This window comes from Drosophila busckii, chromosome 3L (genome assembly GCF_011750605.1).
Source record: "Drosophila busckii strain San Diego stock center, stock number 13000-0081.31 chromosome 3L, ASM1175060v1, whole genome shotgun sequence".
Taxonomy (NCBI): Eukaryota; Metazoa; Arthropoda; class Insecta; order Diptera; family Drosophilidae; genus Drosophila; species Drosophila busckii.
The window spans coordinates 15,592,494-15,607,871 of record NC_046606.1 but is presented as its reverse complement, the minus strand read 5'-3'; the positions used below and the strand labels follow the sequence as shown (position 1 = coordinate 15,607,871).

Genomic DNA, 15,378 nt, shown 5'->3' with positions numbered 1-15,378 from the left:
GCTGGCCATTCACACAGGCGGCGGCTGCTGTGGCATTCAAACTGGACGCACACTGCCGGTCATCATTTGGCACGCAGTAGTTGAGCTGCTGGCTAAAGTACGTGCCCAAGGGACAGTGTTGCAGCCACCAATTGTTGTCTAGACACATGAGATAGGCAGCACAGTTGGTGGACGCCGCTCGCACCGTTAGCTGCTGACAGTCGCGCTGCACGACGCTTTGGTTCAAGGCACCGCAAAGCTGGCTCAGCTCCAACCCCACACTTGGCATAGGAAGGCAACTGTTCAGCTCTGAGGCGTAGTAGTGTCTCTTGGGGCAGTTGCGAAGACGCCACTTGCCCGCCGTGCAGCGAAAGTATTGCTGGCAGTCGTTGACATAATTTTTGCTGGGTAAGGTCAACGCCTCGCTGAGATTAGTGCAGGGCGGCAGGCCAGGTACGCGTGCATAGCTGCAGACCATATCATCCTTTGGCTCCAGGCAGCGCTGCTGCTCCGGATTGTAATAGCGCTGTTCGGCGCAAGTGCGTCGTCGCCAGCCGCCATCCACGCAGAGCTCATATTGCGAGCAATTGGCGGGTACTGAGCGCTTTTCCTGCAGCTCACAAAGCACCTGGAAAATGTTTTAAATTAAGTGCAGAAAAATTATGTTGCGAAAATTGTATGGGTTATGAAAGATTAAATACTATATGTATAGTTGGAAAAAGAGTAATCCAAAATACTGAACGAAAATTTCGATTGACATGGAATATAAAACAATAAATTTCGAAAAAATTTAGATTATTACCATTGAGCTTCGGCAATTAATTAAAGATTTTAAATTGAATTTTCCATTGCAAAATATTTAAAATGAAGTAATTTTTCATTTTGTACCATGATTTTTTAAAATTTTTTAAGGATTCAGTTAAGCTCTGCTTGGTTTTCAAAGCTATGAATGCCAAAGTAATTCAACTGTTCCATACCAAAGAATAAATAAGCTGCAGTCAAAATTTCATGATATACATACATATATTTCGATGTATATAGTACATAGATATATTTGATAATTTTTAAATCATATAGTAGTTGCAGTAAATACAAAGATTAGATTTCATTACATATATAGATATGGAACAAGCGGAATTCCTGTTAAGCTCATAGCTCCAAATAGACAAGCGTGGATATGTGCATATATAGTATTGTATATGAGTAAGTTTTAAGTTGATTATAAAGCATAAGTCAGTGAGGCGTGAGACGTTCCGTTTTATGTAAGCTTCTGTAGAAATCTCTTGAACAATGATATCGATCTTACTTTTTCCTCTTGCGGCACAGAGCGCTTCTGAATCTCATGTGGCATTGGCTTCGCTAGCTGGAAGTCCGGCACGCATACGGCCAGGCCGATGTCGAAGACATAGCCATCACGGCAGTGGTGATAGCTGGGTACAACGTCGCAGGCGCAGAATCCTTTCGTACTGTTTTTAGCCGCAAAAGCCTCAAACTGCTTGCGCTGTCGGCACTCCATGTGATCGCACGCGTCCACAATGCAGGTGCTCAGACTGGCCTCGTACAGATGTCCCGGACTGCAGCTGTGATAAGTCGCAGCACCATCCATCTCGCAGCTGCAGAACCCGGTAGCATCATCCCTGGCTGCAAAGGGTCCCACATGACTGCGCTGCTTGCACTGCTGCACATCGCACTTGTATTGCTCGACAATTGCCGCTTGGAGTCCGGTATTTATGCAAATGCAGAGGACATCATCGAATGTCGCGCCTCCTGGGCAAGCTTCGTAGACTGGCACGTTGGATACGCAGACGCAGAAGCCTGCAGTTGTATTCAATGCTGGCAGCGCAGTGTTTTCCGGCTGCTTAGCGCAGAGTCCAGTTTTGCACACTGTACTGGGAGCCTGAGCATAAGAATTGCATATTTATATTTTATGTTAGCACAAGTGGGTTGATTATATTAACCTGATTTGGCACGCAGATGCCAAGCTCCACATCATAGATCAGGCGATTGCCACTGCCGCAGGTTTTGTACATAGCCGTGCCACCTTGACACAAGCAGTAGCTGGTGGGATCATCTGCATTGGATGAGGGGAAGGTAGCCTCATTAGGCAGATCGGAGCATTGTTGACATTGGCAATAGTCCAGCTGCAAGAGCAAATGTTTCATGCTTAATAAGGAACTTTTTAGTTAATCGAATGACTTGCGCCTTACCGCTGCATCGAGGCATATTCCCATAATTTGGTCAAACAATTTGCCATCTGGACATTGGTTGTACACGCCGCACATATTCTGGCAATAACAGTAACCGCTGGGCTCGTTAGGTGCAACCAATGCTTCGCCATCCAAACCATTTGGACACACAGTTGAGCCGCATATAGGATCGTTGCATTCAATATTCTAAATATCAATAATTTGGCATAAGCAATAATTGAAGTAGATTAGCTCAAAGCGATATTTACAGAAGGTTTCAGACAAATGCCCAAGTCATCATAGTATATCTTATCAGCCGGACAATTGTGATAGGATGGCACATCGTCCAAGCACGTGCAGTAGCCCTCTTCAATGTCTATGGCTGGGAAGGTTTCATAGTTAGGCTTACCTACGCAATAATTGCGGCAACAGCGAGGCTAAGGATTAAGGATCAAATAGTACATTGCATCGATAAGGCTATAGACAATATATATGAACTTACATCTGGCTGCACTATAACGACGCACATCATGGTTTTGATGCTAAAGGTATAACCAATGGGACAGGGCACTGAAACGGGTTGACCTGCGCGACAGAGGCAGAAGTTATTCTGATCCTGATAGTCCGCACTTACGTGGTACTTCTCTTGGTCGATGCAAGAGCGTGGATCGCAGGGCGTGGTCTATAGAGCAGGCAAAGATTTGTAATGCATTATACTTATACATATATTTATATATATCATGTGGACTTACAAAGGTGCAAATGCCCTCTTCCTCATCAAAGCTATAGCCAGTGGGGCAGTTTTTCAGATAGGCGCCATCAGATTGGCACAAGCAGTAGGTGGTGTTGTCGTTGTCCAAGGAAGGATAGGGCATGTTTATGTTCGCGTTATTGCACAGATTTTGATTGCAGGAGCACAGCTGAAATATATATTATTAAAATAAATATAAGCATTTGGTCAGCTTTAGCTTTTTTCCACTTACGGCCGGTTGAGCCAAACAAATGCCCAGCACATCGTCATAGATGGAGTTTACTGGACACAATCTAATGCCAGCTTCATTGTCGAGGCACACATAGTAAGCGTTATCATCGCCGGCCACTGGGAAAGTTTGGCCATCGGGAGCTGTAGCGCACTGATTAGCAGCGCAGGTAACCTTAGCCGAGCAGGCTTCAGCGGTAGCATCGAAGCCTTGGCCAGCTGGACACTCCACCACTTGGGGCGTGCCATCGGTGCACTGATAGTACTTGTTGCAGATGGGATGGGCAGCTATGCCGGTGCCGCAGCTGCAGGGATTCAGGCACACGCCAGTGACGTCCACAACGCAGGCGCTGGAGCCAGCATCGTAGCGTTCGCTAGCACGGCAGCTCATCTCATTGGCCAGGCCGTTGTTGCAAATGTAGTAGCTGGTGCAGTCATCGGGATCGGCCATTTGATAGCCGTTTGGTCGATTGGCGCAGACCCAGCAGGTGCCTTCGGTGTCGGGCACGCAAATGTTGTTGCAGGTGCTGAAAATGTTGCCCTGGCCGCAGGTACCTTCTACCAGCTCACCATTGTTGCAAATTAAATACTTATCGCAGTCTGTGGGATGCACTGTCATGGCGCCTTGTTCCATGTCATCCGGGCAGGTGCAGTTTGCGGCTGGCGGCTGCTCAGCGCTGCGTCTGGCACGCTCCTTGGCCGGCTGATTCTCGGGACACACATTTAGCTCATCCAGCTTGCAGATGTGCCTGAAGGCATCGTAGTAGTAACCAGCTCTGCACGATAGCTGCTCCCAGCGTCCGTGCATGCAGGCCAAATAGCTAAAGCAGTTGTCAGTGCGCCTTGTGGGCTCATCGGCGGCGCACTCCATGAAGTCCTCAATCTTGGTGTCCTCCACAGAATCGTCAGTTTCCGGGCATTCATTTTTGGTGTCGGGTTGACATTGACCCTCAAAGAAATAGTCACCGCTGTCACAGGTCTTGGACTGCCAGCTGCCTCCACAGCATTCGTAGTACTTATTGCATTTGTCGACATTGGCGGCCACTTCGCCATTGATGCAGTCTTCATCGGAGCTCTCGGGACAAATGTTGTCCACATCTCTATCACAGCATTCAAGCTTGGGATTAAAGTAGTTACCCGTGTAGCAATCGCCAGACACAAGTTCGCCGTTGTTGCAGGTGAAAAATTTACGGCAGTTGTTCTCATTTGGCACCATTTGGCCATGTTTGACGCCATTGGCGCAGTCACATTCTCCGGGTGTGGGCACTGTGGTGGTGCTGGTAGTGGTGGTGTCATCGCTGGGGCACTCGCCGGGCTGGCAATGAGGTCCAGAAATGTTAAAAAAGGTGCCTGGCGAACATTTGCTGGGCACTGGACTGTCATTGTAGCAAATGTAAAAGGCGCCGCAGTCATCTTTATTGGCCAAATACTCTCCAGACGGCTGGCCAATACAGTAGTTCTCCCAGCACTCCTCGTTCTTCTCGTCAGTGCGGCACATCTGCAGGTTAGCATCAAAGAGGGATCCTGCTGGACAGCTTTCTAATGTGGCCTGCTCCTTTTGGCAGGTGATATAGTCCCGGCAACTTGCAGTGTTGGTCAAATAGTTGCCATCCTTTTTGCCTATGCACGCATTTTCCCAACAAGTGTCGTCTGTATCTGGCACACATTCAGTACCTCCATTAAAATAGGAGCCTGAATCACACTTCTGTGTGTATGCCTGTTGATTGGAGCAAATGTAGAACTCGGTGCAGCTTCCTTCCTTGGCCAAATATGCACCATTCACTTCATTAGCGCAAATATTTGCAGGCTGCAAAATATTATTTAAAAAGAAGTCACGAATAAGCAGATGAGCGATATCGAGAGAGAAAGCAGTGACTCAACGAACTTAACGAATAAAGTTAAGTACACGCTGCTCAAAGCACAACAAGCAAGAGAGCAAGATAGACATGTTACTCGCTGCTCTTTCAAGTTAACTCTTCACTGTACTCTTTAGTTTAGAATGATCAAATAAGAAGCATCGCTAGCTTTGATTGGTGAGCAACAATATTAGGTAATTTAGTCCGACTAAAGAAAGCTGTAATTGTTTGAAATATTACTTACATCAGTCAAAGGTGCGCTTAGCGTCAGTGTACACAAGCCACGTCCTGCAGTACCGCATTTGCCATTCTTAGGATTATATTCTTTGCCTTCGGGGCATTTGATGGGACGCATAATATCCTTAGAGTTGCAGCGATAGTAGCTGGCGCAGTCAGCGGGATTGGGCCAGTGTGGCGTCAGGCCACGTAGCTTGCGGTAAAGGCATTCTGGATCCGCGGCTGTTGCCAGGGACACCACTGCGGCGACTGTGACCACAGTAAGCAGAGTAACTGAAATGCAAATAATTAGTTTTTATCCTTTTGGAATCTGGCCGACTTATTCTGTACGCACCTTTCATTGCTGTGCGTATCCAATTCAATATATTTGCACTGCTATTGCTAAGTTTGTACTCCGCCCAGTTACCAAAATTTCGAACCCTTTATATACAAAATAGTTAACATCGAACTCTAACATTGAAATTATGTTTATCAGCAATGATCAATGGATTGTTATCAGTATCATGGATGTTAAACAAGCGAGCAGCTAGTAATTTTAATTGAATTTCTGGGAAGTCTCTCAAGATCGTAGCGTTTAATGGAAATTCAATGGCACGAGCCCACGCCCAGATATTTACGCTAGCCAGATAAGAATTGAAACTGAATTCATTCAAATTTTTGCATACAAATAATGTTCGATTTTATTCGCCTAGGCACAAGTGTAACCACATTTTTGTGTCCTAGAGTCCCAGTAGAGATTGTCGGGACAACTCTTTATATAACCATTGTCACCATCGCAGTGTATAAACTGATGGCAATTATAGGGATGGGGTAGAAACTCTACGCCAGGATGATTCCGACACATAACATCGGTATCCACATTTGCTCCTGTTGTGGATTCAATTGACAGAGTGGTTGGTTTCAATGTGGGCGCTTTGGTTGTATCAGCGCCTGAATTTGTTGTTGCCTCCGACGGTATTATTGGTGCCACACTTGAGGCTGGCTTCAATGTGGAGGCTTTGGTTGTTTCAACGTCTGCAGTTGTAGTTGCCTCCGACGGTATCAAGGGCGTCACACTTGTGGTTGGCTTCAATGTGGAAGCTTTTGTTGTTCCAATGCTCTCATTCGTTGTGGCATCAGACGCTGGAGAAGTTGCCGTGCTTTGTCTTGGTGTGGTTGGATTTGCGGCTCCAGTTGTTTTGCTAGTGTCTGGTAAATCTGTTGTTGTTACTTGTGTGGAACTCTCAGGATCATCGGTAGGCTCATCATCAGTTGTGTCAGTGGGCTCTATGGTTGGAGTAACACATTGTCTTGCATTGAGCGCTCTTAGCAAAAGCAGCAGCTCCAGAGAAACAAGCAGCCAAGAGATCACTGAAATATAAATACATCTTGAGTCTTGGCCAGGTGCAGTTGCTCTTACTTCAAGAGTTATCTTTAAACTCACATTTCATATCGTTGGTCACTCAACTGTTTCGGTATGCACTAAATAATTTAGCTCAGTTTCATTTCTTATTTATATGATTTGAATAGACGTTATCAATATCCAATTAGCATTTGACAAGCTGCACATGGAGTTATCTTATCGAGCTATTGATCTTGTGGACATTTGCATTTTACACAGTTTAATTATGTAATTGGACACGAGCTCTCATAACCAGATAACAAGATGATTCAAAAAGCGAAAACAAATCATTATCAGTTTGACGTAGAACCTGCAAAGCATGAAAAAGGTACGCCTAAAATTATGCAGTGCTATTTTTATTCCGATTTTAAATTCAAATTATACACAGATTTTGTCACAGGTTAACAATTTCGAGTTCCAGTACAGATATTGCGGACAAGTCTTAACAAAGGGCAAATAATCGCATTGTATAAAGCGGGAACAGTCTCCAGGATAAGGGATGAAAACAGCTGATTGCGCCTTGCAAAGACTTTCAAGATCTAGTGCTTGTTCTACAACAGTTGATGTTGTTTGGTGGCTACTGATGCCCAAGCACTCGCTTTGTTGCTGTTGAACGCAACTTTGCAATTGGGCATGCCAGTATAGATTTTGGGGACATTTCACCAGACGTGTCTCATAGTAACGATTGCAGTCGGCTGAATATGCGGCATAAGTGGTTTCAGATGTGAGCGCACCTAAAATTGTTTGTGACTGAGAACGAGCTAAGCAAATTGACAATGCCAAAACAATGTAGAATTGAAACACTGAAATGAAATAATTTTTATAATTTATAGTATTTTCGGAATATTACTTACTTTTGAACGCTGCAGAGTCTATAAAGATTTGCAAGACTAAATGAGCTTCAGCTGATTTTTATAGTACTCTTGGAAGTACTCGCTTCCGCTTAAGTTCAGATAAAAGTATTTGCAGAGATTATTACATATTACTTGTAGCCTGATTTGTTTGTAAAGTACTCAAGACAATAAAATCAATATGCTTAAATATTTACACATGATTGAGCTGCCCTTGAACTGCACTTAAGAAAGTTAAGCCGCTAATGATATAAAAAGCTGTGGCAAGTCTTCAGAAAAATTAGTATCTCTTGCAACTTGTTTAAATCAAAAGTAAGTCGTAAGCCATAAATATTAAATTTATTATTTTAAATTTTTTTTTTTTTTTGCAATTTACACAGTGTGGAGAATTTCTTGCCTTCTAAGCCTGCTGCTAGTTTCTAGCACTATTGGCATGGCAACAGCTGAAGCTGTGGTAAGTATTTTTTTACATGTACATGTTTAACATATTGCTTTGAATTTTATTAAATAATTTTGTAGTCCATGCCAGCAATGCCTGCATTGCAGTGTCCTATCGTTGACGATCCCAATCATCTGGTTATGCTGCCCTATCCACAGGACTGTCGCAAATACTACACGTGTTCGAATGGTCAGGCATTTGAACGTCAATGCCCCGATAATCTATATTGGAGCCAGCTGACCTATCGCTGCGACTACAAGCCGTACTCCAATTGCAACAATTATGAACCTTCAAATTCTGGCATTTTATACAACACCGTGCCAGGAGATTGCACACACTACTATGAGACTCGACTGCTTAGCTGCCCCACCAACTATCATTGGAATAATCGCAACAATCGTTGTGATCCCCCACAGCTTGCAGGATGCGAATTATCGCCATTGCCCACACTGGCCCCATTCAATCCAATTGCCCCTACGGCTGCTACTCCGCCTACACCTAATTATCAGCCCACCATTTTGCCCAACTATAATATACATAGTGACTTGAATATGATCTGCCAGTCAAACGCTGCTGCAAAGTATTTGCCACATCCAGAAAATTGCCAAAAGTTTATTCAATGCGGCCCTCAAGCACTGGAGCTTAGTTGTCCGCAGGGCTTGTCCTGGAATGCAAATGTCCTGCGCTGTGATGCGTCCAACATAAATTGTCGTTTGTAAAAATTGTGCAGCACGAAAAAATAAATAAATGCAAATCATGAGTAAAAATACAAAGCAGAAATAGCAATTAGTTGTTATTTTATTGCAAATTAAAATTTTAATAATTTAATGATGTAACAAAATGAAAGTGAAACTGCGACTTAATTAAAGTCGGATTATTTTGCTGTTTGTATTCAAATCCTCTAATTTGCGAGTGTTTACTGTATATAGTTGTAGCAAAACTATTGACTATTTTGAAATCTATTATCTGTAATTAGTTATACACTTTCCACGGGCTATAAGGTTTTGAAATAAACAATATAACGCATTTAAATCTGAGGATAAACTTTTTCTCAGATAAAAGCTTTAATAGAAGCACTAAAGCTATCGGTCAAGAGGAACTTTATGGCAAGAAGGGACAAGATCTATTAGAGTATCTAATCTTCAGAAGGTCGTAGACAGCTTTTCTTTTATGTTGTTGCTATCTTTATGAATTCGAAAGGTAGTGCGTTCACCATCTCGATAAGAAACTTTACAATTGTCACACTGATAAATAGCTAATGTGGGAGGAAGAAGTTTGTTTTTATTGTTATCAAAGCATTGTAAAGTGATAAATAGCTTTTTCAAGGGAAATTTTCAATCAATATTATCTACATGCAAATTTATAAAAATTTGGGCCTATATAAAATATGGGCGCGTCTGGCACAAAACGGCAGTTGCTTTTGTATCGGACGACATGAAGCTTTTATCGATATTTTTGATAGCTTTTGTACTACATAAACCAGCCTTCGCCCAGCTCAAGGTACTTGGAAAATTGTGTAATTGAATGGATAATGTAATAAAATCTCTAAATAGGTTGGCGCTTCGTTCAAAACACCTCTATGTGAGGGTAAAAATGGCATACTTCTTCCCATGTTCGGCAGCTGTCGTGGCTACTATTTATGTAACGATGGCAGAGCCGTTGTTGGTAGCTGTGATGACAACAGTCGATTCAATATTCAAACACTACACTGCGATGATAAAAATGATGTGGACTGCATTTATGAAGCTAACGATGAAGACGACGACGAATCGGCAAGTGATGCTTCAGAAGGCGATCAGTCTGAATCCGAGTCTGTAGAGGAGATTGAAGAGCCGGTTTTTGTAAAACCAACCACCACAAAACCACCAGCTACTAAATTCCCGAAGCCAGTTGTTGAAAACAATAATTTGATTGATAAACTATGCATCAACAAAAAAAATGGCGCATTGGTCCCCAAAGCGAACTCTTGTTCAGAATACTATATGTGTAAATCAAAGAAACCCAGACTACAATACTGTCCAAATCAGAAACAATTTAGTCCCACGCGTCTTAGGTGCATGTCGCCTGCGGCTGCCAAGTGTACCATACGGCCATCAACAGCAGTTGCGGAAGAGCCCATATCCATGCCAGCCGTAACAGCAGGCTTCTGTTCAGAGGAAAAACAAGATGCGCTCGTTCCTCACCGCTCTGAGTGCGGCAAGTTTTTGCTTTGCACAAATATGATGTTCCTAGTAATGGATTGTCCAGATGGGTTGCATTTCAATAATGAGGCTAAGCGTTGCGACTATCCAAAAATTGCCAAGTGCCAACTTTCATCTAAGAAACTCCAAAAAACAAAGCTAAAATACCAAAAACAAGAAAAGAAACTGAACAGTTTTTGACTCGTAAAATAAAATAAATAACCAATTGCATTTATAATTTGTTACTCAATTTTAAAAACGTTATTCTTAAAAACTACTTTAAAAAAAATGAATATTTAAGAATAATTATATATATCTGAGTTAAAATTATTCACTAGATTTTAGATGCAATTTCTTTAGTAGACAGTCGAGTATCTAAATTCAAACCAGTCAATATTATCAAAGCTTTATATGTTTTCAAAATCATAAGAATCGGGTTGAGCTTTAGTAATGTTTATTAATAATATATAGTTTAGCAACCTTTCACATTCTGAGGCCAATCGCAGGCGTAAATATTTGCGTTATACATAGTTCCTGGAGCGCAGTTCATCTGCACCTCGCACTCACACTGACAAATAATGTATTGAGAAGAACATGTCTTGGTTGTGCTGCCAAACATTTCTCCGTCAGGTTTACCAACACAAACACCCCCACTTGGACAAGCAAGGCCAGAAGGCCCGGCAGTGGGACCGCTAGGTGGGAGAGTTCCATCATCGCAGCGAACATTCTGGGGATAATCACACTGCTTGGTGTCGTTATTGAATTGGAGATTATAGCCGCATCTTTTAATAACTGATTTGCCGCCCGCGCATTGCATAAAGGCGGAGCAATTCTTGTCAACAGAGCTTAGCCAACCGTTGGGCTGGTCGCAGCACTCCGGGTCACAATCTTTCGGTATACACACGCCATCAGTATCGTAAGTGCAAGCATTCGCTGTTACATTAAAGAAGGTAGATGGTGGACACTTCTTCGCAACGTTTTGATTGTTGATGCATTCTAAATATCCTGCGCAGTTACCGGGATTTGGTGTAATTTCTCCTTCCTTGCAATTCTCTTGATCCACGACGCATTGTCCAGTATTTTTGGCACAGTTTTTTCCATCAAAGTAGTAACCAACGTCGCAAGCAACGGATACATACTGTCCAGAGGAGCACTTGTAGAACTTGGTACAGTTTGCGGTATCCGTCATATTGGATCCTTCTGTACAGACCGGTCTGCATTCTCCTTTGTCTACTTCGCATTTATACGTCTTATTGTTGTAGTACTGGTTATCGGGACAACTGGCAGAGACCAACTGTCCATTAGAGCACTTGTAGAACTTGGTACAGTCAAGGGAATCCGTCGTATTAGTTCCTTCCGTACAAACCGCCTTGCATTGTCCTTTGTCATCTTCGCAATCATACGTCTTGTTGTTGTAGTACTGGTTAACGGGACAACTGACAGAGACCAACTGTCCATTAGAGCACTTGTAGAACTTGGTACAGTCAAGGGAATCCGTCGTATTAGTTCCTTCCGTACAAACCGCCTTGCATTGTCCTTTGTCATCTTCGCAATCATACGTCTTGTTGTTGTAGTACTGGTTAACGGGACAACTGACAGAGACCAACTGTCCATTAGAGCACTTGTAGAACTTGGTACAGTCAGCGGAATCCGTCGTATTAGTTCCTTCTGTACAAACCGCCTTGCATTGTCCTTTGTCTACTTCGCACTTTTGTGTTCTGTTGTTGAAGTAGTACTTATCTTGACAAGACATTGAGACATATTGTCCTTTGGAGCATTGGTAATATTTGGCGCAGTCATAGGAATCCCACTTGGTAGAACCCTCCTCACAATCAGGCTCAGGGATATCGCAGTAGCACTGGCCGATATCTACTTCGCAACAGTTTGTCCTGTTATTCCAGCATTCACCTTCACCACAGGACTTATGCACGAATTCCCCTGTGCAGCAGTAATAATACATGGTACAGTCATCGTCATCGCGTTTGGTTTCACCATCTTCACAGCAAGCGGCAGAGACCGTCGGCACGTAAAGTGCAATTGCAAGACAAATGCAAAGAGCTGTTAAAAAACAAAAGTCAATCAATCTTATCACCGTCGAGTTGCTGAAGTAAGAGCCTTTTACCAAAGCTAAGTTTGCGATATGTGGTCATGTTTTGCTGCCACTACTTTCGACTTGGTTGAAGTTACGACTACTGTTTGAACTTGGTCTATGCTTGGAGCTTATATATTTTCCTTCAATTAATATAATGAAATGTTGCCGCGCTGCTAGAATAGATGTCAAGAGGTTGTCAACTTTGATTATATCAGTGAGATGCTGTTGTTTAACAAGGCCAATGATATTTTTATCTAGGCACAAATAGAAATGCTGCGTTCGGTGAAAGGGAAAGCAGCATCTCGTTTCTTTGATTTGAAATCAATGCTGCTTGCTTCCGCAAGCAGAAAAAAAGTTGCAAAAATTGTAGAGCTGATTATAAAAATAAAACAACGCACAAATATAAAATTTGCAGAAACTTGAAGGATGTAACCCTTTTTATACACTTTGACATTTTTGTAAAAATGGAAAAAGGGTATTATGAAGTTGCGCAAATGTATGTAACAGGGAGAGGAGGCGTGGCATATTCCATAAAGTATATATTTCCTTGATCAGCAAGACAAACTTAGTCGATTATCTGGCCGTCTGTCCGTCTGTCCGTCGATCTGGATGAGTGCGTGTTTCTCAGAACTATAAAGAGCTACAGCAACCAAAATTTGGTATGTAGGTGCTCCTATATCCAGGAGACTACGCTTTTATTTTTTTTTTATTTCCTCCCCCGCAATTAAAAAATAAACTATATATAAGGCAGTACAAAAATACAAACAACGATGCCGACGCAGCGGTGGCGTCGCTGCTGACACTACAGCGAAAACGAGCTGTGAGGCGTTAGCTGTTTTGTGTGTATGTGTTTGTGAGTGCATACGTGTCCTTGCTGCGATGCCCTAGTCAACGTGTATTTAAAAGTTGGTGGCGCCAAACTTTAATTTGTCCACTTGTTTGTTGTTGAAGTTAATACAACTAGCTATTAGAGCTGACTGATAAACATTTTATAAAATGAGAAGAATTACTTTCCCGCGTAAAATTTGGGAACTGGACCCAAGTTAAGTAACAAACAAAACTTCGACTGAATTCAAATATATATATGGTATTTATTTGACTATTGTTGAATTCAAGGCTTAAGATTGCATTTAACAAGGTTTGCATAGTTGCAAGTTAAGTACGTAGTATCCCAGTATAAGCCATCTGGACAACTCATTTCCACCTCACACTCACACTGGCAGATTGAGTATGAGCCGCAGTTTTTCTCAGATGGGAAGATTGTGCCTTCATTTTGACCCAAGCAACGACCATTAGATTCGCAGGATATGCCAGAAGGTCCAGCGTTGGGTCCACTTGGTGGACTGTGCGGCCACTTGCAGTTTACATTCTGAGGATAGTCACATAGTTGGGTATTGCTGTCGTATAGCAAGTTATTGGGGCAATCTTGCTCGACGGCGCAATTATAGTTGCACTTGTAGAACTTATTGCAAACCCCTTCCATGGGAAAGAGAGTGCCCTCCTCCTTGCCCTGGCATATAGTTTCCGTATTATTGCAGACAACTTTAGGCACATAACCCTCCGGATAGTCGCACTGACTGGATGTCGCATTATAGACCAGACCATTTGGACAGAGTACATTGGCGGCTGCAGCCTTGTCCCAATCACAAACTTGGGCTGTTTCATTAAATTTGGTGTTCTTATCGCAGGGCATGGCTTTGGGGCACTGGCATTGGCAGACAAAGTAGCCGTTGGTCTTGGGATCTGCACACATGTAACCATCACGCTTGCCAGCGCAGACACCCTGATCCGAGCACGTGGTGCCCGATGGGCCAACAATTTCGCCATCAGTATCGCTAGAGCCGTTGGGAATGCAGCTGTCAACGTTCCAGAAGTAGTCGCAGTTGTTATACTCGGGATTGAACCAAAGTCCACTAGGGCAAGTAAACTCCGTGCAGCAGCCGTGATTGCATTGAATATAGTTCGTGCAGATGCCGCTCACTGGGAGCATGGCACCATTATCCTTGTTGACGCAGCTGGAGCGCTTATCGCTGCAGTAAGCGGGCACCAAAATATCGGCTGGATCATCAGTGTTTTGAGGCACATCCGTTACATCTGTAGGCAGCTGTACCTTCTGTGACATCAGTTGCCTGCGTGGCATCTGTATTGGTTACATCATCATCGCTGCTGTCTGTTGCGGGGGCATCTGTGGAACCAGTTGGCGTTGCAGCCGACGATGACGTGCTCTTAGTATTGTCGTCCACACTCTCACTCGACTTGGTGGTCCCTCCAGATGGCGGACAAGGCGTTGTATTCGTGGTACTCTGGCACTCCTCTTGGCAGCAAGTGCAGGTGCAATCATCATCGGCGTCGGCAGTACCAGTGCCAAACAACGATAGAGCAGTGCAGCCAGCACGCCATTGAAAATCACATTCGCGCAGCTCAGGATTGAAATGCAAGCCACGTGGACAATTACGCATTTCTGATATCTCCCGTTCCATGCAAACTATAAAGCGCGAGCAAGACAACAGCAAGGGCAGTCGAGTGCCATCCTCTTCATCGGCGCACGCATTGGTGTATTGCGCGTATGCCCCATTAGGTATAAGCACACAGAGCAGTAATCCAAGCAGTGCTGAAAAACATTTGCATATTGTAGTAGTTACTTGTCGCTCATTTAATTATTTGCTTACCATATATTGCAGACATTTTGATGAAGTAGGTTCACCTTTGCTGGCAATCGCCAAGTAACTAAATTTTCTAGCTAAGCAGTTCAGTTTTTATGGCTGACAAGGTACAACAGCGTAATTTTTGAATCAATAGTCAATCTTTTGATAATACCAGCAACCAAACTTATCTCTTGATTAATTCGCATGGTTTCTTATCAGAGCTGCTGCTGTTTACTAGTTACGCGGCCGCTGCATGCTTCTCTATATAATTGCGACTTGTTTTTCATACCTGCTTCTCTTTTTTGGCAAAAAAGATATCAAACATAACTAGTATACTATATAGAACGCTAGTTGGTAGCAGTTGCTTGCGCCAACAGCCAATTAAATCGGCGCTTAATTTAAGTACACAGCACTTATAACGCTGATATGGCATCTTTGTGATCGTTTTATTGATAGCAATTAAAAGCTCATTTATGGCAACCGAAAGAGAACAAAGAGAAATTTCCTGTGGTGCTCCGATAACGTTTACTAAATATGCATCCGTTTAAACAAT

The 15,378-nt window shown here is 43.1% G+C and overlaps 4 protein-coding genes across 4 annotated transcripts; 1 reads left to right on the top strand and 3 right to left on the bottom strand.

The window, feature by feature from the left end:
• Positions 1–1,128: 1,128 nt before the first annotated feature.
• On the bottom strand, positions 1,129–5,624 carry LOC108599442 (low-density lipoprotein receptor-related protein 2). Its single transcript, XM_017986272.2, has 9 exons — positions 5,572–5,624; positions 5,245–5,510; positions 3,149–4,951; positions 2,918–3,085; positions 2,668–2,847; positions 2,435–2,602; positions 2,187–2,372; positions 1,938–2,120; positions 1,129–1,876 (listed from the first exon to the last, which is right to left on the bottom strand). The coding sequence occupies exons 1-9, from the start codon at positions 5,576–5,578 to the stop codon at positions 1,238–1,240; spliced, it is 3,600 nt and encodes a 1,199-aa protein (XP_017841761.2). The 5' UTR covers positions 5,579–5,624; the 3' UTR covers positions 1,129–1,237.
• A 278-nt stretch (positions 5,625–5,902) lies between these two features.
• LOC108599448 (integumentary mucin C.1) lies at positions 5,903–6,697 on the bottom strand. The gene is made up of 2 exons (XM_017986279.1): positions 6,661–6,697; positions 5,903–6,587 (listed from the first exon to the last, which is right to left on the bottom strand). Exons 1-2 carry the CDS (start codon positions 6,665–6,667, stop codon positions 5,926–5,928), a joined length of 669 nt encoding a protein of 222 aa, XP_017841768.1. The 5' UTR covers positions 6,668–6,697; the 3' UTR covers positions 5,903–5,925.
• A 1,205-nt stretch (positions 6,698–7,902) lies between these two features.
• On the top strand, positions 7,903–10,289 carry LOC108598165 (obst-G). The gene is made up of 4 exons (XM_017984782.2): positions 7,903–7,923; positions 7,989–8,448; positions 9,323–9,408; positions 9,462–10,289. Exons 1-4 carry the CDS (start codon positions 7,903–7,905, stop codon positions 10,287–10,289), a joined length of 1,395 nt encoding a protein of 464 aa, XP_017840271.2.
• A 236-nt stretch (positions 10,290–10,525) lies between these two features.
• LOC108599443 (balbiani ring protein 3) lies at positions 10,526–14,897 on the bottom strand. The gene is given in 4 exon segments (XM_033293707.1): positions 10,526–12,146; positions 13,294–14,313; positions 14,315–14,791; positions 14,850–14,897. Coding segments are annotated over 4 exon segments (3,099 nt in total). The 5' UTR covers positions 14,866–14,897; the 3' UTR covers positions 10,526–10,560.
• Positions 14,898–15,378: the final 481 nt, after the last annotated feature.

Excerpts from the sequence above, each read along its gene's own strand:
- LOC108599442 (XM_017986272.2), bottom strand. Across the intron at positions 2,373-2,434 it reads GCATTTGTCTGAAACCTTCT|AATATTGAATGCAACGATCC; the intron begins GTAAATATCGCT and ends ATTGATATTTAG. Across the intron at positions 1,877-1,937 it reads GCATCTGCGTGCCAAATCAG|GCTCCCAGTACAGTGTGCAA; the intron begins GTTAATATAATC and ends TCTTATGCTCAG.
- LOC108598165 (XM_017984782.2), top strand. The coding sequence starts at position 7,903 with ATGGCAACAGCTGAAGCTGTG. Across the intron at positions 7,924-7,988 it reads TGGCAACAGCTGAAGCTGTG|TCCATGCCAGCAATGCCTGC; the intron begins GTAAGTATTTTT and ends ATAATTTTGTAG. Across the intron at positions 8,449-9,322 it reads GCCCAACTATAATATACATA|TTGCTTTTGTATCGGACGAC; the intron begins GTGACTTGAATA and ends ACAAAACGGCAG.